The sequence below is a fragment of the Vipera ursinii genome (genome assembly GCF_947247035.1).
Source record: "Vipera ursinii genome assembly, chromosome: 12".
In the NCBI taxonomy this organism is placed as follows: Eukaryota; Metazoa; Chordata; class Lepidosauria; order Squamata; family Viperidae; genus Vipera; species Vipera ursinii.
The window spans coordinates 1,339,742-1,362,035 of record NC_139525.1 but is presented as its reverse complement, the minus strand read 5'-3'; the positions used below and the strand labels follow the sequence as shown (position 1 = coordinate 1,362,035).

The 22,294-nt window shown below is 47.7% G+C and overlaps 1 protein-coding gene across 1 annotated transcript in view; it reads left to right on the top strand.

Annotated features, from left to right (window-relative positions):
* GPC4 (glypican 4) overlaps positions 1-20,690 on the top strand; it is a gene marked incomplete at its 5' end in the record, with an annotated part of 37,169 nt that extends 16,479 nt beyond the window's left edge. The window contains 8 exons of the mRNA XM_083371853.1: positions 5,362-5,520; positions 11,692-12,083; positions 14,843-15,008; positions 16,748-16,878; positions 17,352-17,498; positions 18,157-18,293; positions 18,859-19,034; positions 20,286-20,690. Of these exons, the coding sequence (XP_083227979.1) occupies positions 5,362-5,520; positions 11,692-12,083; positions 14,843-15,008; positions 16,748-16,878; positions 17,352-17,498; positions 18,157-18,293; positions 18,859-19,034; positions 20,286-20,494 (1,517 nt within the window). The 3' untranslated portion in view covers positions 20,495-20,690. The remainder of the gene's footprint in view (positions 1-5,361; positions 5,521-11,691; positions 12,084-14,842; positions 15,009-16,747; positions 16,879-17,351; positions 17,499-18,156; positions 18,294-18,858; positions 19,035-20,285) is intronic.
* Positions 20,691-22,294: the final 1,604 nt, after the last annotated feature.

The window sequence follows — 22,294 nt, the reverse complement described above, 5'->3', positions numbered from 1 at the left end:
TTGAGGAACGTGGAGATCCAAAACGATGAGTATTAGTTGAGCTCACCCACAAACCCAAGTTTCATTGAGTTCAGTATCTGATTTGATTGAAGAAGAAGCGTGAGAAGAAGTGGTTTATTAAGAAGGGGCTTCTGGATGCAGTGGGCTTTCTTCGGAGTAAATAAGCATGCCGGTAATGGGCTTCTGGACACTTCTGCTTGGAAGGAGGGACACTGTTGCGTTCTTAATTTGTGATGCTGGCTTTTTTGTCTTTTTGCTGAGTTTGAAACATTTGAGCTTTCTCATTTAAGTAATGATCTGTTCATACCAGTTGGGTTATTGGGGTGGGGGGGGAGGGTGATTCCCCAGTTGGGAGGCACAGTCAGGAACCAGAGGTTATAAGGCTACAGGCAAAGGAAGGTCATGACCTTGTTTTTTCGGCCAAGAAGACAGCCATAATGAGATGTGATTTTCTCTTTAAAAAGGGCAGTTGTTTGCATGAAGGAATGCAGTAACGGGATTCAAAGGAAACATGCCGACCTAACGAGGATTAAGCCTAATTATTTGCCCTGGTTCTCCAAGAAGGAACAGGATGTAAGTTTTTGATAGGAAATGGTGCTGGAGCAAGGGGAGGGGGAGAAAACCAGAATGGGTCCCCGTCCTCCGAATTATGCATGGAATGTGGAATTTAAGAAGGCCATTGAAGGTCCCGCTCACTTCTAATCATCCTTATTAGAAGGCTCCTAATCTCTTTGCTTGGGAACTTGCAAGTGATATTGGCGTTGGCTTAAATTAATTAATGACCGTAAAAACCATAATGGACGTTTATGGAACCAGGGGGCCCTTTGTTTAACAGAAGGCACCATTTTTGGAGAATTGCATTTGCAACTGCCCTGGCTGATGTCTGTTTTCTGCACGCTGCTCTTAGGAGAAACGCCTTTCTGAGGCTTCCTCAAAGACTTGAGTGGCGGACGTAAGCAAGGCAGCCTGGGGACTGGGAAATGTGATTTTAGGCCTACCGCAAGGGAGGGTTTTGGAAATGTAGAGGTGGGGGAGATTGACATTGATTAAATTCATGAATGTTGGGAAGGGAGAGATGTAACGTATATGAAGGGAATCCTTTGAGAAGGCAGTTGGGTAGATGTGTCCCAATCTCTAATGCAGTGTTCCTCCAACTTGGCCACTTGAAGATGGGCGGACGTCAACTCCCAGAATTCCCAGCTACATTTTAGGTAGGTAGAGCAAAGCAGGTGGGGACAGAAAAGGAATCGTTGTCTGCTGTTACCTTGATTGTAGCCAGCAATGAAAAGATGTTCTCCTGGATTACTTCTGCTTGGTCTTCTGCACCTGAGATGCCATACATCTCGGCTTGATTCACATGTGCGCATTTGCAACCTGAGGAAGCCATTGTTGGCCTTGAGCGATCTACAGAACACAGAACAAAGGAGTTTTCTGTAGATACAGAGTTGGAAGGGAGCTTGGAGGCCTTCTAGTCCAGCCCCCTGCTCAGGCAGGAGATCCCCTACCTTTCTGGACAAATAACTGTCCAGTCTCTTCTTAAAAACCTCCAGTGATGGAGCACCCACAACTTCTGGAGGCCAGCCGTTGCACTGGTTGATTGTTCTGCCTGAGATTTCTCCTTAGTTCTAGGTTGATTCTGTCGCTGATTAGTTTCCATCCGTTGCTTCTTGTTCAGATGCTTTGGAGAATAGGCTGAATCTGCAAGCACTGTGTGAATGTGGCCCCTTGAGCTGGTTGGATGTATTAGGCAAGACTCAAAAATGGATTAATTCAGAGATGAGATTAAGGTCCTTCTGCAAACAGTCTTGCATGGGATTTAGGAAAGTGGCAAATTTTACAATTAAGTTTCGAAAGAGGCTTCTTTATCCAGTAGACTTATCTAGATTTTAGCTAAGCCGTAGCTTCAGGATTAGCTTTACATGATTTATAGAAGATTAGAGTCTCAGGCTGGCCTTTTCATCAGATAAGTTCCACGTTTATCTTGATTTATTAATTAGTTCTTTTCTTCTCCTTCTCTCTCTTCGCCCGGTTGTTTAAACCTAATGATTGTTCTGTTTGGCGCCCTATTACGATCTATGATTACAGCCATAAATCTCACTGGAGTTTTTGTTTTGGCTTCTTCCATGGAAGGAGAAAAATTCACAAGTTATTTACAGGCGGTTGTGTTTGGTAGGCTGGACTTCTGGGGTTGTCAAACAAGGATTTGGAAAGAGGTACGGAAGCAGGACTATGTAGAGAGGCAGCTTTCTTTCTCTTACTTCTTTCTTTTATTTCCAGAACAGAATTAAGTTTTCTAATGTAACTTCTGGCTCTCGTGCACAAGGCATAAATCTTCTCCTTTTTCGGAGCCTAGCATTCTTTCCACTGTAAATCCACAAGGCTTAATTTGTCCGTAAGTAAAAATGTCATGGGGGTTGGGGAAAAGTAATTTTAAAAAATAAAATCCCACCGATCTTGGGTTGTGCAAGGTATTTTAAGTTCGTACCGCAGGAATAACTAAAATGTCTGGCTTTGCAAGGAGCAGCTGAGCAAGCCCACACAGCAGAAAAAGCTCCTCTGAACATCTCCGTCTCTGGAGAGCAGGCGTGTAAGTTCATCCTAGGAGCTTTGTGGATGTCGGCCATTTTTGCTAGAATGGAGTCCAGCATTTTGTGGCATTGTAAAATTTATTAATGGCCATAATCCTTTTTCCTTTGCGGAGGTGGGGGGGACCAGGCCCGTTGGTTGCTATTGTGGGGGAAAACCTGAAGGAAGGTTTGGTGTGCAGGTGATACCCCTCAGACTGTTGAAAGGCAGGATGCAAATCCCATAAAATAAAATTGTGGGTTGCACAGTCAATAATGGAGAACATCATCTTTCTGCGTCATCTTCTCTTCTTTGAATGGGACCCGATGGCTGGAGATTAGATTGTGGTGCATCGCTCCTAGCTGGGTCCATCTGTGGCCACTGACCATTTTGCTCCAGGTGACCAAGGAGAGACTTCTTTTTATGCCATTATTTTCCTCTTGTCTTTCCTGGTTTGTTGTGTTTCAGATGCTTTTCTTGGTCTTTCTCTGTTGAGCAGACTCCCTAACCCCAGCAGCACCTTAATTAGCAGTGATAAGAGGAACCTTAATCTCTCTTGATAAGGAGACCAGGGCAAGTTGAGTGTGAAATTGGATTAGCCTCGGATTCTTTTGATGGCGATTTTCGGGGAAGTCGTAAACCATTAAGAGGGGACAATGCCCGCTGTTGTCTCCAGGAGCCAAAAGCTGACCAAGTACTTCCGAAGAGGAAGGATGATGAAGAACCAAGGCAGGGTGGAGCGTCTGAGCTCAGCCGGATTTGGCCAGCGGTGGTCATTGTGACCTTGTCGGCCACTTCTGTTCTTATGGTTGATGAACGTTGTGTGTTGAAGCTTCCCTGAACTCAGGGAAGGTAAACGATGAAAATTAAGACACTTTTCTATCAAGGTCTCTGTGTGAGAGAAGGGTGGACACTCCTTTGGCTACTCGTAAGACTTCTTTGCCTGTGGTTTATTTTCTGAGCTACACTGAACTGTAAACCAAGTATCTGGGCTTGGTTTTCAGAACATGCTTGGCTAAATCAGGGATTGTGGTTTAGGCTGTTGGTGACTTGTTGGGCTGTACAGATAAGGCCGCAGTGGCAGCCTCAGAAAAACCAGAAAGAAGTGGCTGAACAGGCAGAAAAAACTCAAGAGGCATTTCTGGGCTGGCAACCTGAAGTCCTCCATTAGATCCTTAAAGAAATCAGTAATAATGTATTGTGTCTTAACTTTAGGAGGTTCCATAAATGGAAAGTGTCTTGCATTGCCTGGAGGGATTCAGTTGTGCCCAGGGGAACATCCAGACCTGGGATCTTGTGCTCGTGAGATGGGCACACTGTGCCCTGAGTTGCCCCTGGCTGTGTTCTCCCATGTTGCACAGCAGCTTTTCCTCTGTTTTAGGATCCCTTGATTGATGGCAGGGAAGAGTGTGTTCTTCATCCACGGCCCATCCCAGGGCAGGGAGAATGTTGGGGTTCCTTGGCACGGTATTTTCAGGCATGGCATTGACCCAGCGGGTTAAGGCTAGGAGCGTTGGGTAGAGACTTAATCAAGAGGCATAAAGAGTCACACGGAGTGGGAAGGGGAAGAAACTTGCACTGCTCAGTTTATGTTTTGAAAATGGTAAAACCACTTCTTGTCAGTGTGCAAATGGCCAGGAGCATGAGTTGAGTTCAAAGCCCAGAAGAGTTTATTATTGCTATTTAAACATAAGAATCTAGTCAACTAACAGTCAAAGCTAAATTGGGGCTAGATAAGAGTCAACAAGGAGGGTTCAACTTGGGTCTCTTGTGGCAACGCAAGGACTCTAAAGTGATGACACGTTTAACTTCACCTTCCAGCTCAGCCTGATCTCCTACACTTCTGTTCAATTTGATTGAATCTGGAGGTTGTGTTACTGAACGGGGCTGCTTTTCAACACAAGCCCTGTGGAAACAAAGGGTACCCAAAAGGTGAAGCGGCCCACAGGCTGGTTCTTTGTCCTTTGCCCATAAAATTTCAAATGAAGGAAGAGCAAACAGGAAAGTGGGCCTAACCAGGCATGACGATCGCCCGTGATTCAGCCTGCAATTTTTGGTCTGAGACATGGATTTAAGCATGGATTTACTGGGCTGAAAAAGATGACTCTGATCGGAAAACATGTTGAAATGGTTAGGGGCAAGGTTCAAACAAAGATCACAAGAAGCTTGAATCTTTTACGCCAACGGGTCTGGGCTGGGTTGCTCTCTTGCAAGGGCAATGCTGTTGTATATTGGAAGTTGCGTGAAAGCTGTTTAGAGCCGTGACAAGCTCGGTATGGTGGCTGCCAACCAAGCCATGAATCCTAGTTTACTGCCATGCAAAACGCAATCACCGTTTCGCTGGTTCCTGCACATTGTGGAAGTGAGTTTGTACACCTGTTAACCTCTCTCTGAGGTCACAAGTACAAGGATGAAACAAAGGTCTTCTCTGCCCCCCCCCCCGCGCCCCCCCCCATTTTGGATGCTTCCTTGTTTTAAGAAGATTGCTGAAGACAGATTTGTTTTATGGGGCCTTTAACTCGGCCTCTGTCTGGGGTCTGGTTGATTTATGATGAGTCTTGGTTTTTGTTTTGATTTATTTCTAGCCCTTGCTTTTAGAAGGCTAACTTCTGGTAAACCACCCTGGATGGAGTTGCAAGAGGGTTGGGCAGCTTCTAAAAATCATAAACTGAATAGATGCCCTTACGAAATGCTTGCCAGCAACTTGCTTTTTGTGGATTGGCCCGGTTAAGCTTCCGGGCGGTTGGCATGAACATGGGTGCCTGGGCTCAAGGTCTCCCTTTGATGTGTTTTTAGGTGATCACTTGAAAGTTTGCCCTCAAGGGTACACCTGCTGTTCCCAAGCCATGGAGGAGAAGTACTGGCAGCAGAGCAGACAAGATTTCAGCCATGCTGTTGTCGAGCTGAGCAACAATTTGCAAGGCACCTTCAGTTCGCGATACAAAAAGTTTGACGGTGAGTCTCTGCTCTGGGCGACTTCTGAATCTTGCGAGATTCACGTATTGGAGGCTTGTTCACATAGGGCCAGTTGGGGTCATCTTCCCTCTCTTGCTTCCTCCCTTCCCTTCCTCCTCCTCTTCTCTTTTCTTCTGTTCTCTTCCTCTTTTTCCTTTTTCCTCTTTCCTCTCCTCCCCTCCCCTCTCTTCCACGCCTACCTCTCTCTTCTCCCATGACTTCTCTTGCTGGGTGACTCCTGAGTTGTGGAACCAAGCTTAGAATAACCCTTTGCTTGGCAAAGGCCTTCTGAAGATGCCCTGATGGAGTCCCTTTGGGTGGCCCACGTGGGGAACGCAACCACATTCCCACTCTGGTTCCTAAATACCTACATAACATCTGGAGCCTGAATTTCACCGGGCTGTTTCCATAAACCCTGTGACCCATTCAAGTCTAAATCTGGAGTATTGTGGTTCATGGGTTGCTGTGAGGATTGGGAACCAAGGTGCAGGTGGGTCCGAAGGGGAGTTATTTTTCTTGTGGGGAAATGCTGGTTTCCAGCCCTTCCACTCATGACATAACTTTAGCCTCAGCAGCCTTTCCCCCAATGGACAGGGCAGAAGATGACTTTATTTCCTTCATGGCTTTTGCAAGGAGGCCTTAAACCAACACGGCTCCTCAAAGGTCAGGCATCTCAGAATCTGTTTGGAGTGGGTGGTTTTCGCAGAATTAAAAAACGCATTTTTTTTCCTGCTTTTGTGGCTTCTCTGCTGTTATTCTTCGTGCAGTTGTGACACAGGCACAGGCAGTCTGGAAAGGGACAAAGTGAAATCTGACACCGAGAGGCAAGCAAAGCAGAGCGAAGGCGGGCAGGAACAAAGAAGGGATGGTGGGCATTTCCTTCTGGGATTCCTGATCGGATCGCCATGGAGAAAATCTTATCAATGTGGTCACCAGGAGTAAAAAAAAAAGAAGACTTAAGGTTCCCCCCCATCCCCCCCCATCTTCATTAGTTGGATTTGGGCAGCAGGATGGGATTGCTAAAAGCCAGATTGGCCCCCAGGAAGCAGAAGATAGCCCCGAAGAAGCATCCCCCCCCCAATCTGACCTTCCTCTGAGCAGCCAAGGGCTGGAGGTTCCCCCCCCCTTGCAGGATGCAAAAGGGGGGGGCGCTCGCCGGGAATACGGAACCAAAGGGGTGGAAGGGACCTTGGAGGCTGCCTAGTCCCCACCCCCTGCTTGAGCAGGAGACTCAATGGCTGTCCAGTCTCTTCTTGAAGACCTCCAGTGATGGAGCAGCCCCAACTCCTGGAGGCAAGCCGTGCCCCCGGCTGATTCTCCTCATTGCCAGGAAATTCCTCCTTAGTTCTAGGTCGCTCCTCTCCTTGCTTCGTTTCCACCCATTGTTTCTCGTCCTGCCTTCAGGGGCTGCTTTGGAAAACAGGTGGACCCCCTCAAACCTGGAAAGACGGCTTCCACGCCACCCCCACCCCCTCTCTTCTCTAGACATCCCCGGTTCCTGCAACCGTTTGTTCGCCTGCCGATTCCCAGTCTCAGCCTCTTTCTGGTGGGAGTCAGTTCTGGGAGGGAAGGGAGGCATCGGGGCGGGAGGCAGAAACTGTTTACTGGCGCTTGGGCAGCCCTCCAACTTGGAATAACCGTTCAGGGCTGCCCTTGCCCTGGCCTGTCTCCCAGCTGCAGAAAAGCCGAGCAAATTGACATTTGGGGGGAAGATTTTTGCAAGGCAGACAGATGGCTTTGCAAATTCACCCGGGAGCACATTTTCTTGCCCCTCCCTCTCTAAAACTTCTTTAATTACGAATACAAACTCAGCTGGGCTTCCCTTCCCTCCTTCCCTTTCTTCTCGCTCTGGCTCTTCCTATTTTCCCTCTCTTTCCTGTGCCGATAAGTGCTAACAGATGGTTCTCCAAACCAAATGGCTCTTCAGAATTCCTAGGAAAGCTTCTGCCCCAATCTTCTGATCCCAGGGAAGACACAGAGGGGTGTCAGGAGACTCCCGCCCGGGGAGTCAGATTGCAGAGGACAATCTGTCCAGGGCAGAGAGACTTTTGTCCGGCTCTTGTTCAGCTATCCAGCAAATGTTTAGGGCAAGGATATCCAACCTTGGCAACTTGAAGATTTGTGGACTTCAGCTCCCAGAATTCCCCAGCCAGCATGGCTGACTGGGGAATTCTGGGAGTTGAAGTCCGCAGGTCTTGGTTTAGAGAAAGAGTTGACCAGGATGAATTGACTATTGTGCTAGAATAAAACCAGAGGGACTTAAGTTCCCATCTCCACACTCTGGATGGTCTTGGGACCCTCCGTGTCTCTCAGCCCCATCCTTCTCTCCCAAAATGGTTTCCGCTGAATCGCTGGGCAGACTAAAGACCCCATTTCTGAGGTCGGGAGAGGTGGAAGATTTAACAGGAAGGGCCCATCTGTTTTGATGTCCCCATCCAGCTCACACCTTGCCCCCGATTCTGGCATGTAGATGGCATATGCATCACAGTTCCGGTCACAGGTCCAGCAAAATCGCAGGCGACTCACCTTGTGAATGTGTTCAGTCTTCTTTCAGCACTCTGCCTGCCTAGCAGCTCGCCGTGATCCATTTCTGCCCCACGCAAGGACTAGACACGTGTTTGTAGGAAATGACCTGAGTTAGTATTGGAGGATCTGGAAATCAGTTAAGGGGGATCTAGGACAGTCATCAGGGTCCCTCTTGATCTGAATTAGGGCGCTGCAAGGAGAGACATCAAAGTTTTTCTCCCCTCCCCCCATGGGGGTTTTATCATTATTTGGATTTTTTTTTCTTGTGTGTGGCTGAGATGAAACTTTAATAAGTGTTCCAGAGCCAAGCTCACCATTATTTAAGGGTTCATGCATTCTAATCCTTGGTAGATGGGGCCACTTGGAGAAAATAAGCAGAATAACAGATCTGGAAGGTCCAAACCCCAGTTCAGGCAGGAGACCCTATTCCATTTCAGACAAAAATGGCTGTCTAGTCTCTTCTTAAAAACCTCCAGGGATGGAGCACACACAACTTCTGGAGGCAAGCTGTTCCACTGGTTAATTGTTCTCACTTTCAGGAAAATCCTCCTTAGTTCCAGGTTGTTTCTCTCATTGATTAGTTTCCATCTGTTGCTTCTTCTCCTGCCTTTGGGTGCTTAGGAGAATAGGTTTAGTAGCAGTAGTAGTAGTAGTAGTTAGTAGCAGCATCAGCGGTGGCATTTTCTGCCCCAAACCCTGCCCCACACACTCACATACGCACACACAGGCACACAATACCCCATGGCCTTGTCCATGTCCATTCTAAGCCAAATGGAGCAACAGCTCTCTGGCTATTAATAGTTTGGGGCCTTCCTAAGACACACACACCCCCTTTTAGCTTCTGCAGTTGGGTTTGACTGGCTCACCCTCCTCATTGAGAATTTCAAGGCAACACCCCTCCCCCCACTGTAAAACACACACTTTTACAATGCTGTAAAACAAGAAAGTAATCTCAAAAGGTCCAGCTTGTGTTTGAGAACAAGTCCTGCTCCCAAGATAAACAAAAGGTGTTAATTCATTTTGTCCTTCAAACTGTCAAGATAGCAGCTTGCCCACCCACCATTCTTTCTTCTCCCCACCTTTCAAAGTTGTAGGGGTTATTCCTAGGCCACCTTCAGGCTCATTAATCAGCATCTATCTGCCTTCTTCAAGGGGGAAAATTAATACTTAACCAGGATAACCTTTGAAGCAAATTCTCACCTGGGCTAGTAGGTACTTACACACACACACACACACACACACACACACACACACACACACACACCGGGCCCCTGGCCTCATGGGTGAACTGCTCTCCAACTGGGGTGTTGGGCTGGCTGAACAAGCGGATCCGCTGTCCTCTTGGGACGATGGCTTATTCAACCCCAAATCTCAGTTTTGCTGCAGAAATGTGGCCTAGATTGGGACTGCAGGATGCTCAGCCATCCTCTGACATACCCTGGGCCTTCCCAACCGACCAGCGGTTTATTAGCAATAAAGAGAATTTAGAACAATCAATCAGTGGAACGGTTGGCCTCCAGAAATTGTGGGTGCTCCATTACTGGGGGGGGGGAGACTAGATTGCTATTTGTCCAGAATAGTGTGAGGTAATTGTGTGCAAAATTTTAAGATTTGTGGACTTCAACTTGGCTGTGAAGTCCACAAGTCTTAAAGGTTCCAAAGTTGGCACTCCAGGTCTAGGGTCTCTGGCTTAAGCAGGGGGTTGAACTAGAAGACCTCCAAGACCTCCCTTCCAACTCTGTTATTCTGGCCGTCCTCCAGGACCTGCCTGGTGCCTGGCCTCTGAATTCAGGAGGGATATTTTCAGAGCCAACGTGATCCGGAGGCTTTTCCTCCAGGTAAGCGTCCAAAGAGGAAACCGATCCGGTCTTTTGATTCAAAGGTCAGGAAGGCAGAGGGTTGGGGGTGGGGGGAGAGAGGAAGCGAGCCTTCAAAATGATTAAGTGAATTAGAAATTAATACCTCCCACCCTGTGCAGGTTTGTAATGTAGAGGAAAGCGGGAAGGAATTGCAGACAGGAAATGCCAGTCATGGGAACGGGCAGATGCCTCGGTGCTAATCCTGGCCAAGGGGTATGTATGGTGTGCAGACAGGAGCCTTGTCTTGAGGGTCTGTTTTGCTTCTGCTCCTCAAGCTCTTCTTTCGTTGGCCAAGTCCATCCCAAGAGCCCACAGCTACATTCAAAAGCAGCCTTCTTGTGGATGTATTTTAAAAGTCCTCCTCCCGTGTTTTTTCTCCCCCCCCCTCTGCAAAATGTCCTGAGTCAGACTTTGTTTGTGCTGGAGCCCTTTGAAGATTTTGAAAGTTTGAATTCCAACCAACTGCAGCCTGTCTTTAAACAAGGTTTAAATTCAAAGGGGGCCAAAGATATTTTCCCCGGCTGCCTCTCTCTCTCTGCTCCAGTTTCTGACCACTTTCGAGTCGACACACTGCCTCCTTTGAGCGTGCGGCACAGAGGCCTGTGTGATTCAAGCACCTTTGCCGGACCCAGGTCTGGAGAAGACGACACCCAGGCCTCTGGACGAAGCCTCCACCGACGTCTTCACCTTGCAAGGAAGGGCTGGGCTTGCTGTGCGAAGTCCAAATATCCAGCCCTAGGAATTCTCACCCTATCGATTCATTCTCCCCAGTTCTGAGGGATATTAAATCATGAAACCCCATTCTACGCAGGATGGGTGGGAGATGGTAATCTTGCAAAGAACCTCTTTGGGAGACGGCCAGCTGTTTCATGTTACAGACATCTGTCCCTTATTAGAAATTTCTTAGGTTATTACATGGCGGTATTAAATATTTCTTGTTGGGCTTTCTTCCTATCTCTGAGGACCTCTCCCTGAACACAATCCTTGTAGTACTTTCTGGCCGCAGAGGGCCCCCTGCCCTTTCAACTCTCTTTTCTCCGGTCGCATTTTCCAGGTGTGTGGAATACACCCACAACGAACACTTGTATTGCCCCGAACCCGTCTGCCTGTGGCTGGTTGATTTTTTTTCTTTTTGGGAGGAGGTTTCTCCAAGGCCATTGCGTGCCAACGTAGCAACTCTGTGATAGGTGGGACCATGGTTTCCATCCTTGCTGAACCCCTGGGAGATGATTGAGGTTCTGAAGTTGGACGCGGCTGTGTTCTGTGCAGTACGCGTAGATTCAACCTTTCTTCACCTGGGTTTGGCTTCTCTGTGGAGCCATGAACAGGTCATGTGACCTGGGATCACATAGCACAAAATGTATGTAAGGGGCATATGTAAGAAATGGACTTACTGAGTTGGCTTTTTCTGTATCTGATTCAAAATATTCTCCCTTTTTGATTGACTCCAAAATATTTTGCTTATTGTCCTGTTTCTAGTCAAAGAATAGAGAAGCTTCTGCATATTGTAGGTAGGATTCCCGTCGCAGCCTCTGCAAGGAGGGTCAAGAGGTCAAGACGGTGACTACCATCCTGTGGTCAGAGCCCCCGTCCCTTTTTTTACATGTGCTGTATGTGCAAAACATTTTCAGTCACACAATCATGGCTACCAACGCAACCTGTGGACACCGCTGATTCCTTCCAAACTTGGTGGAACTTTCTCCAGAACGTTACCTTAGATGTTGACACCCCCCCACACACACACACCCAATTCCGTGCAGTCAATTTCTTCCTTCTCTTCCCCCAGAGTTTTTCAGAGAGCTCCTGGACAACGCTGAGAAATCCTTGAACGACATGTTTGTACGGACTTATGGCCTCCTGTACACGCAGAACTCGGAGATGTTCAAGGACCTCTTTGTGGAGCTGAAGCGATATTATGCGGGCGGGAGGGTCAACCTGGAAGAGATGCTGAATGACTTTTGGGCCCGTCTCCTGGAGCGCATGTTCCGCCTGGTCAACCCCCAGTATCACTTTTCGGACGAGTACCTGGAGTGTGTCAGCAAGTACACCGAGCAGTTGAAGCCCTTTGGAGACGTCCCACGAAAGCTGAAGCTGCAGGTGACCCGGGCTTTTGTGGCAGCCCGCACCTTTGCCCAGGGTCTGGCCGTGGCCAGGGATGCGGTGGCCAAAGTCTCTGCGGTGAGTGGGTGCTTTTGCTTCAGTGGTGGCCAACTTGCAGAAGGGGGGGGAGTCACCTTTTCGTAGGGGGTGTCCCAGACCAGTGATTGCACTGATTGCCCTACTTTGAAAATAAATCTTAGGGACAACCTAAGAGGTCAAGATCACAGCTGCAATGTATGTCAAAACAGGACTTCAGTTGTGCAGTTGCCATTGTTATCTTGTAGGAAAGTAGGACAAAGAGGAATAAACATATCAGAAGGTGTGTGAGAGAGAGGAGGAGGCGGAAGTGCATCCATCTATTGGGTTATCGACCCTCCCATGTCTGGTCCCACTTGATGTCCATCTTCACGGAGAACCTCATGAGAAGCTCGAGATCTGTAGACGAAGGTTCTAAACGAGGCCTTTGCTGGGCTTTGATAGACCAAACTTCACTTTTTCAATTGGTCCAAGCAGAGCTCCTCTTTTCCTCCTGTTAAATTTGTACAAAAAAAAAAAGAGAGAAAGGGAAAGGTGATGATAATGACGGAAGTTGTTCTGGATGATCTTCTGCTTTTATGTCTTCCTTGAGCCGGGCTCTTGCAAATCTTCCTTTGCCCTCCAGGGCACTCTTTAAATTCAGCCTAATTGATTGCAAGGGGCAGATTAAGGCATTTCAGTCTCTCGGCAAAGTCCCTGCTGCAAATTTGGGAGGCTGTTTTGCGGTCAGTTCCCACCCAACGCCCCAAAATATATATATGCATATATTTTTTGTACCTTTTGGAATCTTCGGAATAGGAGGACTTTTCCTTCAACATATTCTCTCATTTCCCCTTGGAAATCGCAAAAGCCAGTATGGGGATTTGTAATATTATTGAACCCCTGACCGGCATTAAAATCAACAGGTTTAAATTGCCGGGCAACACGGAGGTTTCCTGCCCAAATCTTGGGGCGATCTTATTATATATATTTCGAAGAGAAGAAAAGGGGGAGAAATATGTAAGCCAGACCCTGCAGTGACTCATGGAAGAGAGAAACCTGATATTTTGCAACTCACAGACTAGAGTAATGAAGACCATATGGCTAAATGTCATTCAAATTACGCTGGAGCCAAAAAAAGGGAAAGGGGGGATTTTTTGGCATGAACAGATTCTGCCAGCAGCAGCACCAGTCCACACCCCAATTAGTGATTTTGAAAAGGGGTCAAAAGTGGCCACTAGCAGGGCAGGTGCACTTGATGGTGCAGTCTCAAAGGTGACGGGGTACCTAATGCCAGGACATCCCAATCGCTGCATGAGAGTGATGGAAAGATTCCCCCCCAAATGTTGGCCAATCCAATCTCCTGGTCTGGTTGCATCAGGGTTATTTTGTGATTTCCGACTGGATGGGATCACCTAGGTTAGGGGTGTCCAACCTTGGCGACTTTTAAGTCCTCTGGACTTCCGACACCCGGAATTCTGGCTGGGGAGTTCTGGAAATTGAAATCCACAGGTCTTAAAGTCAACACTTTGAGAAACCTTGCTGTAAATCAGGGCTCTTCAAACTTGGCCCTTTTATGACTTGTGGACTTCAACTCCCAGAATTTGCTGGCTGAGGAATTCTGGGAGTTGAAGTCCACAAGTCATAAAAGGGCCAAGTTTGAAGAGCCCTGCTCTAAATTAAGAAAAAGCCTTTGCAATTGGATGACTGGCTGGGGAATTCTGGGAGTTGAAGTTCAGAGTTTTTAAAGTCACCCAGGATGGACAACCCTGACTTGGTGATTAAAGAGGAGAGGAAGGAAAACGGTGCGGATTTTTGGCCTCATCACCCGCTGGAGGCTAAATCTTGTAATCCCCGCCTCTGTATAAAGTGAGGCTTGGCTGGGAAGCCTGACATAATTTTGCAGAACTGGGCTCTGTGCTTTAAATGGTGGGATTCACCTTTACGCCAACCTCCCGAGTTTTGCTTTTGGTCCAGTTTATGCCCTCTTTTGTTCTTTATTATTGTTCTGTGTGGTTTCTGTGCAAACTGCCCAAGTCATCGGGCAGCGTAAAGGCCACATTCGGTCGTCACCCTCACCATCTTGGAGAAATTAACAGAATGCAGTTCACAGATTTCTTACCCTTCTGTCTATAATTTTGAAAATTAAAAACGGGAACTCTCAGTGCTATACTGCCTACACAACACACACACACACACACACACACACACACGGTGAGAATGTATTAAAATAACCTGCAAAGTGTATTGTTGGCATTTCTTTCCGTCTTTCTGTTGCATGATTGAAATAATCGTAGAGTCCTTAACGTGGATGAGGGTGCCATCCATCTGCAGGCCTTCAGCAGGAGAAGGTGTGAGATGTTGACAACTCACGTGGAGATAGGTTGTTGGTTGTGTGTGTTCAAATAGCAAAGCAATCTCCTTTTCTCCAGAGCTTGAGGTCAGAATGGGGAAGGAGGCATCTTGATTTAAGTGGTTGATAACAGGACCAACTTCCTAGGGGAGCAGAATTGCAGGGAATTCCATCAGCCAGCAAGGTGTCTGGGGTCTCCTCCTTGCCCATCTGTTTTTTTTTTAAGGTGGTCAGTGGAGGTGGGCAGAATTGGGATCCAAAGTGGACCAAGGTGATTTGGGTACAGCATGGACACCTTCACAGCATCTCACCAGCAGCTCTGGGAGGCGTCCATGCCTGCCTGCACTCCTAGTTGTGGCCTTGTGGGTGGAGATTATGTTGTCCTCGTAGACAAATTTATAAGTCACAGTCAACAATGGTAACATGGTGGCTCTTCCTCTTTCTGCTGCCCCCTCCCTTCTCCCCAAAGGTCAACCCCACGCCCCAAGGGGTTCGTGCCCTGACCAAGATGATGTACTGCCCGTTCTGCCGAGGCTTCGTGGCCATCAAGCCCTGTTACAACTACTGCTTCAACGTCATGCGCGGCTGCCTGGCCAACCAAGGGGAGCTGGACACCGAGTGGAACAACTTCATAGGTGAGCAGGGCCGGGCCTGCCTTTCTTTTTTAAAAAAACACACACACAAAAAGATGGAACAAAAGCCCCCTTTTACGAGAGCACAAAGGTGGCCATTCAGACTGGAGACTGGTTGGCGTTCGCTTTTGCCCACTGCTGCAAAACTTGGTTTCTCTGGAAGGGAGCGGTTGGTAGAGAAGACACAGAGAAGACAGAATAGAAGGTGGGTGGGGATGGGGAGGAATGGGCTGGTCTCCCCCCCTCCCCAAAAAAGACATTTTCTCTCCCCCCCCCCAACATCTTTTGGTTAAGATGTAAATATATTTTAGGAGAATGATCAGTAAGTGATCTGGGATGATCAGAGTGGTAATTTCTGAAGAAGAAGAAGAAGAAGGGGTCTGTGTGCATGCATGAGATCCTCTCTCCCTCCCTCCCTCCCTCCCTCCTGCTTTTCATTTCTGGGCCACCGGGGTCCTGGCTTCACACCAGGGTGTGTGTGTGTCTGTGTGTTGAGGAGGGCCTGGCCGGCGGGCCTTCTGAATGACTCCGTGATTGAGGCCCTGGTGCCTCAGTGGCAGGAATGGGAGAACCTTCCTTCTTGCGGTCTCCTGATTTCGTAAGGTCCTGGTTTCCTTTTGGGGAGCGCTCCCACCCCATCTTCTTTGAGGAGAACAATTCTTGGCTTGGCAAGGAGTCGCACGTCCTCCTTTTCTCCTCTGAGGAGCTCAACATCTGAATCGCCCAAAGTTCTGGAGCGCCTTCCCCACACACACCCCCGCCTTGGCCGAAAGCCTTTTTCCCGTGTGCCGATTCTTGACTGCTGCTTCTGCAAACAGGAAGACCTGAAACCCACTTTGAGTAAACAGTGCAGGGATGGCAGATGGTCTTATTTATTTTAGATAATTTGTTCTGATTGTAACATTCGGAGAAGGATGCAATTTGAAGAGGCTGGAATCTCTCCTGGGGAGACTTGGGGGCGGGCAGACTTTTAGCCTGGTTTCTGAAACCTTGGGGTGCCGACCTAACGAGACCCGTTGCCATAGATCCACGTCCCCTTTTCGGCAGCCCAAGCTGCAGGACTGTTAATTGCAATTAATAAAGCGGGACTCAAAAATTTGCAAAGTTAATGCTTGTTTTTCTGCTCCAAAGTGTGAGGTAATGGAGAGGAGCAGCAAATAAACCAGATACATCATCTTTTTACAACATCGCTCGACATAATTTGGCCAGTGTTTAATTAATGAATGCAAAGGCCTGGCCAGGGCAGAACTCTGGGAGGGATTCATATTTTGTGTGTGTGTGTGTGTGTGTGTGTGTGAGAGAGAGAGAGAGAGAGAGAGAGAGAGGAGAGAGAGAGGGAGAGAGAGAGAGAGAGGGAGAGAGAGAGAGAGAGAGAGAGAGAGGAGAGAGAGAGAGAGAGAGAGAGAGAGGAGAGAGAGAGAGAGAGAGAGAGAGAGAGAGGGAGAGAGAGAGAGAGAGAGAGAGAGAGAGAGAGGGGGGAGAGAGAGAGAGAGGAGAGAGAGAGAGAGAGGGAGAGAGAGAGGAGAGAGAGAGAGAGAGAGGAGAGGAGAGAGAGAGGAGAGAGAGAGAGAGAGAGAGAGAGAGGGAGAGAGAGAGAGAGGAGAGAGAGAGAGAGAGAGGAGAGAGAGAGAGAGAGAGGAGAGAGAGAGAGAGAGAGAGAGAGAGAGAGAGAGAGAGATTTTTGAGACCAGTGTGAAAACGTAACTAACCGTGTCTGCTTGCCTTCGGTTTTCGCTGCCTAGATTCGATGCTGATGTTGGCCGAGAGGCTGGAAGGTCCCTTCAACATCGAGTCTGTGATGGACCCCATCGATGTGAAGATTTCAGATGCCATCATGAATATGCAAGAAAACAGCTTACAGGTGTCCCAAAAGGTACGTTGAGGGCGTTCTGTTTAGGGAGGGTGGGGCGAGGAGAAAGAATGGGAGAATGGTTGACCTAGGAGGGGTACTTCAGGAAAAAATTCTGGAAGAATTTCAGGTGGCTTCGTGGTTTGTGTCCTGTAGGATGTCTTGCGAGGAAATCCTCATCCTCACAAAAGTTTCTAACTACTGGGTGCTCCAAAACAGAAAAATCTCTATTGGTCAGCTAATTGGGCCATGAAATGTAAATAATGAATGTAAAAACTTGGCTAATCACCAGAATGACCAAGAATTCCTCACGGGCAAGGAAGTGAGATGTCTCCAGCAATCTACCAGGGTGTTCAGGAATTAGATCCAACACCCCTGAAGGACATTCAGGTTACGGAAGACCTCCAACCTGTTGCTATCATCGCTTCATGAAAGTCTGGGTGGGGAAAATCAGTTCACCAGAGGTGTGGTGCTCTCCTGTGTCTTCCTTGGCCTAGGTCTTTCAAGGGTGTGGGCAACCCAAGATGCTGACACAAAGCCGAACATCCCGCTCTGCTTCAGACAGCAGCTTCAGTGCCCGCTTTAGGCCTTACAACCCGGAGGAACGTCCCACAACAGCTGCAGGAACGAGTTTGGATCGACTGGTGAGTACAGAGCCCTGGATAATGGCCGTTGTGGCTCGGAAGGGCCGCAAAAACGACAAGCCACATGTTCTGCTTTGACCTCCCAAAGAAGGAGTAGCACGCACCACCACCCCATTATGAAGATTATTAAAATAGATTGTTCTTGATGTTGCTCTATTTTAGATGGGTGGTCTCCAGGTCCAAGAATTCTGAACCGTAACCAGATCAGCTGGGCAATTTTAAGAATTGATGTCCATTTGCCTGAAAGATAGCCCAGTAGGGGAAGGTCAATTGGTCAGTTGATTGATTAGATGCCACCCATCTCACGACAGCAAAATAACAATAGTTAAAACACTTACAGGAAATCACAAGAAAAAGTAGCCTTTGAGAACAAACCAGCCAGTGTTAAAATGGGTAAACTCAAGGCCTCCAAGGCAGGATTTAAGGCCTTTGTGACAGGATAGTAGGGTTGGGACCGATACGGCATTCCACAGAGAGCTCAAAAGGCTGGCTGGGGAATTCTGGGAGTTGAAGCCCACCCATCATAAAGAGGCTAAAGTTGAGCAACTCTGCTCTGGAGAACCTCAACTAGCCAAGCTAGCTGAGGCTGGCCGATGGGATAAGGCAACAGAGGGGGAAGGGCCCTTCCGAGCTGGATTTTCTCTTGCTGAACCCCCAGGTGACCGATGTGAAGGAGAAACTGAAGCAGGCGAAGAAGTTCTGGTCTTCCCTTCCCAGCAACATCTGTGGCAATGAGAAAATGGCCGCTGGCAACGTCCAGGAAGAAGAATGCTGGAATGGAAAGAACAAGAGCAGGTGAAGGGACATTAACTGCCCATTGATAATTGCAATGTATTATTTTATATTATATATATATGTGGCTCAGTGGGTCAGGACGCTGAGCTTGTTGATCAGAAGGTCGGCAGTTTGGCAGGTCGAATCCCGAGTGCCGCATAGCAGAGTGAGCGCCTGTTACTTGTCCCAGCTTCTGCCAACCTAGCAGTTCGAAAGCACGTAAAAAATGCAAGTAGAAAAATAGGGACCACTACGGTGGGAAGGTAACAGCGTTCCGTGCGCCTTTGGCGTCTAGTCATGCTGGCCACATGACCACGGAGACGTCCTCGGACAAGCGCTGGCTCTTCGGCTTTGAAACGGAGATGAGCATACACACACACAAACATACTTTTTTTAAATTTTTTAACTAATTGTGTTTTTTTAAATTAACTATTGTTTTTGATGACTTTATTTCTAATGCTGCCCTGTGATCATAATAAAAACCGATGGATGAACCCAAGGCCATGAACGGAGGACTCCCCCACCCCGAGGGGCCCTCTTGAACCCTGTGCCTGACCTGAAGCCCCCCTCCCCCTTTTCTCCCCAGGTACCTCTTTGCCGTGATGCCGAACGGCTTAGCCAACCAGGCCAACAACCCCGAAGTGGAAGTCGACACTTCAAAGCCGGACCTGTTGATCCGCCGGCAGATCGTCTCCCTCCGGGTGATGATCAGCAAGCTGAAGAGCGCCTACAACGGCAACGACGTTGACTTCATTGACATCAGTAAGCGGGACGTCGCTGTCTCGATCTGCCTGGCGGAGGCACAAAGGCCTGGGGCGCCCCAGGAGGCCTTTTCCCGCAAAATTGGCCCCTGGGCGTAGCAGGTGGTCCCCCTTTCCCCCCCCAGCTCGGATTTCCCTGCTTTGATTGATTGGGAAACCTTCTGCTGGAGGAAAGAATGAATTGAAGCCTCCACACAATTTAATGCAAAGAAAGGGAGAATACGCAGCTAGTCCTCCACTTACGACCACAGTTGAGTGCCAAATCTCTGTGGCTAAGCTGAAGCATTTGTTAGGTGAGTTTTGCCCCGTTTTACGGCCTTTCTGGCCACAGCTGTTAGGTGGATCCCTGCAGCTGTTAGTGACCTGGTCGTTAAGCGAACCCGGCTTCCCCTTTGATTTTGCCTGTCAGAAGGTCACAAAAGGGGATCGCATGAGACACACACACACACACACACACACACACACACACACACACACACCCCGGGACACTGTGCAACGGTCATAAATGTGAGTCAGTTGCTGAGCGTCTGAATTTTGATCGCGTGACCATGGGGGAGGCTGCAACGGACGTCAGTGTAAAAAGTTCTAAGTCACTTTTCCAGCGCCCTTGTAACTTTGAACGGTCATTAAACAAACCGTTGTAAGTTGAGGACTGCCTGTCGCTTTGTTTCCAAAGAGGCTTCAGGGCCCTAAAAGAATTCTTAAGTTTTCTTGGAAAATAAAAATGCTAAATGGCAATAATGACCAGTGTGTCTCTCCCAGAGATCAGTTCAGCTTTCAGACAAGTCAAAAAAAAACCCCAGGTTTTTGTGATCACCTGGGTCACCGTCAGAACTCTGTAAATGAGTCATAAATACCTTTTGTGGGGGGTGGGGGGTACTGTTCTAACTTTGAATGGTAACTAAAGAACTGGTCCTTAAGCAAGGGCCCCCCTTCCAAACTGCCATACAGAAGCACCTGTCCATCATCTTCAGATTGGTCCAGCGTTTCTCAACCTTGGCTGCTTGAAGAGAGTTGGACTTCAACTCCCAGAATTCAAAGAGGGCTGGGGAATTCTGGGAGTTGAAGTCTCCACCCCTTTTCAAGCGGCCACAGGTGAGAAACAGCGGATTAGTTTGTTACCTGTCTCATTTCGGTGTCTGATTCACAAGGAGAGGCCGGTCAGCAACAGGAGGAGAAGTCTCAGGCAGTTGGTTGAATCTTTAAAAAATGGATTATTTCTTTCTCTCCCCCCCCCTTTCCCCCTCCCCAGGTGACGAAAGCAGCGGAGAAGGCAGCGGTAGCGGGTGTGAATTGCAGTGTTCTCCCGAACTGGTGCCGAACACCACCGAAGTCACACAGAACGTCGACAAAATAGATAAAAAAATGACTGATTCGGCCGGCAGTTTCGGCCCATCGGAATCCCTTGTTCTTTTAAGCCTCCTCCTCTTCTTCCTTGTGGGCCAGAGACAGTGGAGATAACTACGCCTGCTCCTCCTTTTATTATTATTTTTTTTAAAATGTCGGAGGCGGGCAAAAGGACTTTTTTTAAAAAAAAAAAAGTGCCAAGGGACCGGATTTCACATTTATACCATCTAGAGACTTTTTGGGGGAAGGGTTCAAAAGGTTCTTTGTAAGTTAAACGGAAAAACCATGTACAGGTTTTTTGTTTTGTTTTTTTTAAAAAAAACTCTTCTTGCCACTGGTTTTAAATCTTTTTTCCCTCTCTGCCCTCTTTTCAGGTGTTGGAAAGGGGTGTGTGAAATCACAGAACCGTTTGGACCAGTTAATCTGATCTGCTGACTGAGAAACCACAATAAATGTGGTAAACCAAGTGTGTATATACAGGCCTGTCCTTAGCTCTGGTGTGTGTTGTTTTAAATCAGGCTTCCCCCACCCCCCCATCACTCTTTTCCTTTAATTTTATTTTAGCTTTTTTTAAAAAAAATCAACTGTTCTAGATTGGTAATTTTAAAGGATGATTTCTTTCTTGAAATAGGAAATTTATCTGTACAGAAGCGGAAGGAATTTTTAAAGATTGCTTGCATTTTAATAGGCAGAGAGGAAGTTGTTTAAAAAGCAACACAAAACACTCTTTTGTCCAGATCGCACATGGGGCTTCTTTAGAAGAAGGAGGTGTGGGTTTTTGAGAAGAGTTGATTTAATGTACTTTTATTTTCTATTACAGAGTCTAGGTCTCCCTCGGCCCATAGGATACGGTCAATCTGGACGTAGAATTGGAAGGGGGGGGTTGCAGGTGTGACCTCATGGGAGACAAAATTGAGATGTCAGTCCCACATGTCAAAAAGGTGGGGATTGGATTGCATCATGGCGGCTGCCATTTTGACCACGGATGTCCCGGGGTGTGTGGTGTGTGTGGGGGTTGGTTTGGGTCCAAAAGAGAAGAGCTGTGAAGCATCTTTGGGCTGGATCTGAAGGACCAGTTGAACCAGTCAGGCACTTTTCTTTTAGTGGTGGGTTCTTCCTGGCCAATAAATTTGGGTGGAATTCCTTCCACGTTCCCGGTTAGTGGAATGCTGGACCGCCGGGTCCAGGCACAGCATTGTGTTCAACGTGGAAACACCCTTTTAGGATCCAGGAGAGGTTGAAAGAGAGGGCAGGGACAGAAAGCAAGGCTACCTCTCAAAGTTATGGTCCACCCGGAGCTTCCCATGACTGGAATGGCCCAAAAGCCAGCATGAAATGGTTCCCAAAGAACATCGTGCGGCGGTTATAGGAAGGCCCCAAACCAGTCTAGATCTTTGTCCCACGTTTGAACAGGGTTTCCCAAAATTATTGTTGGAGAATGTTTTTTGTTCTTGCAATTCGGCATTCTTTTATCTTCCCTCCATTCCCTTTTACCTTCAGTGCATAGCACCAAGTTCCTAAGCCGTGATCTTGTGAGGGAAGTTTAGGTCAATCTGGAAGACCTTTGGCTGAGTTTTAACAATAAACAGCTCCCACAGGCATAATCTTTCCAGAAGTGGACTATTGATTTATTAAAATACCCTCTTGCTAAATGAGGCAGAATTTAGGCTGAATCTTTGCTGTTCTTTTCTCCCCAAGCGTATATAAAGACATAAAGCCCACAGAAGGAATGTACATGTGTGCATGGCGTGTGTGTGTGTGTGTGTGTGTGTGTATTGTAAACAGCTGAAATTCTTCTCTGTCCTCTTTCTCAAAAGAATGTCCTGATTGCTGCAGAAACTATCTCATTCCTCAGGAATTTCCTTTTTAAGCTAAAAAGACGATGAGTTACACCCTACAGACCCTCTTAGATTG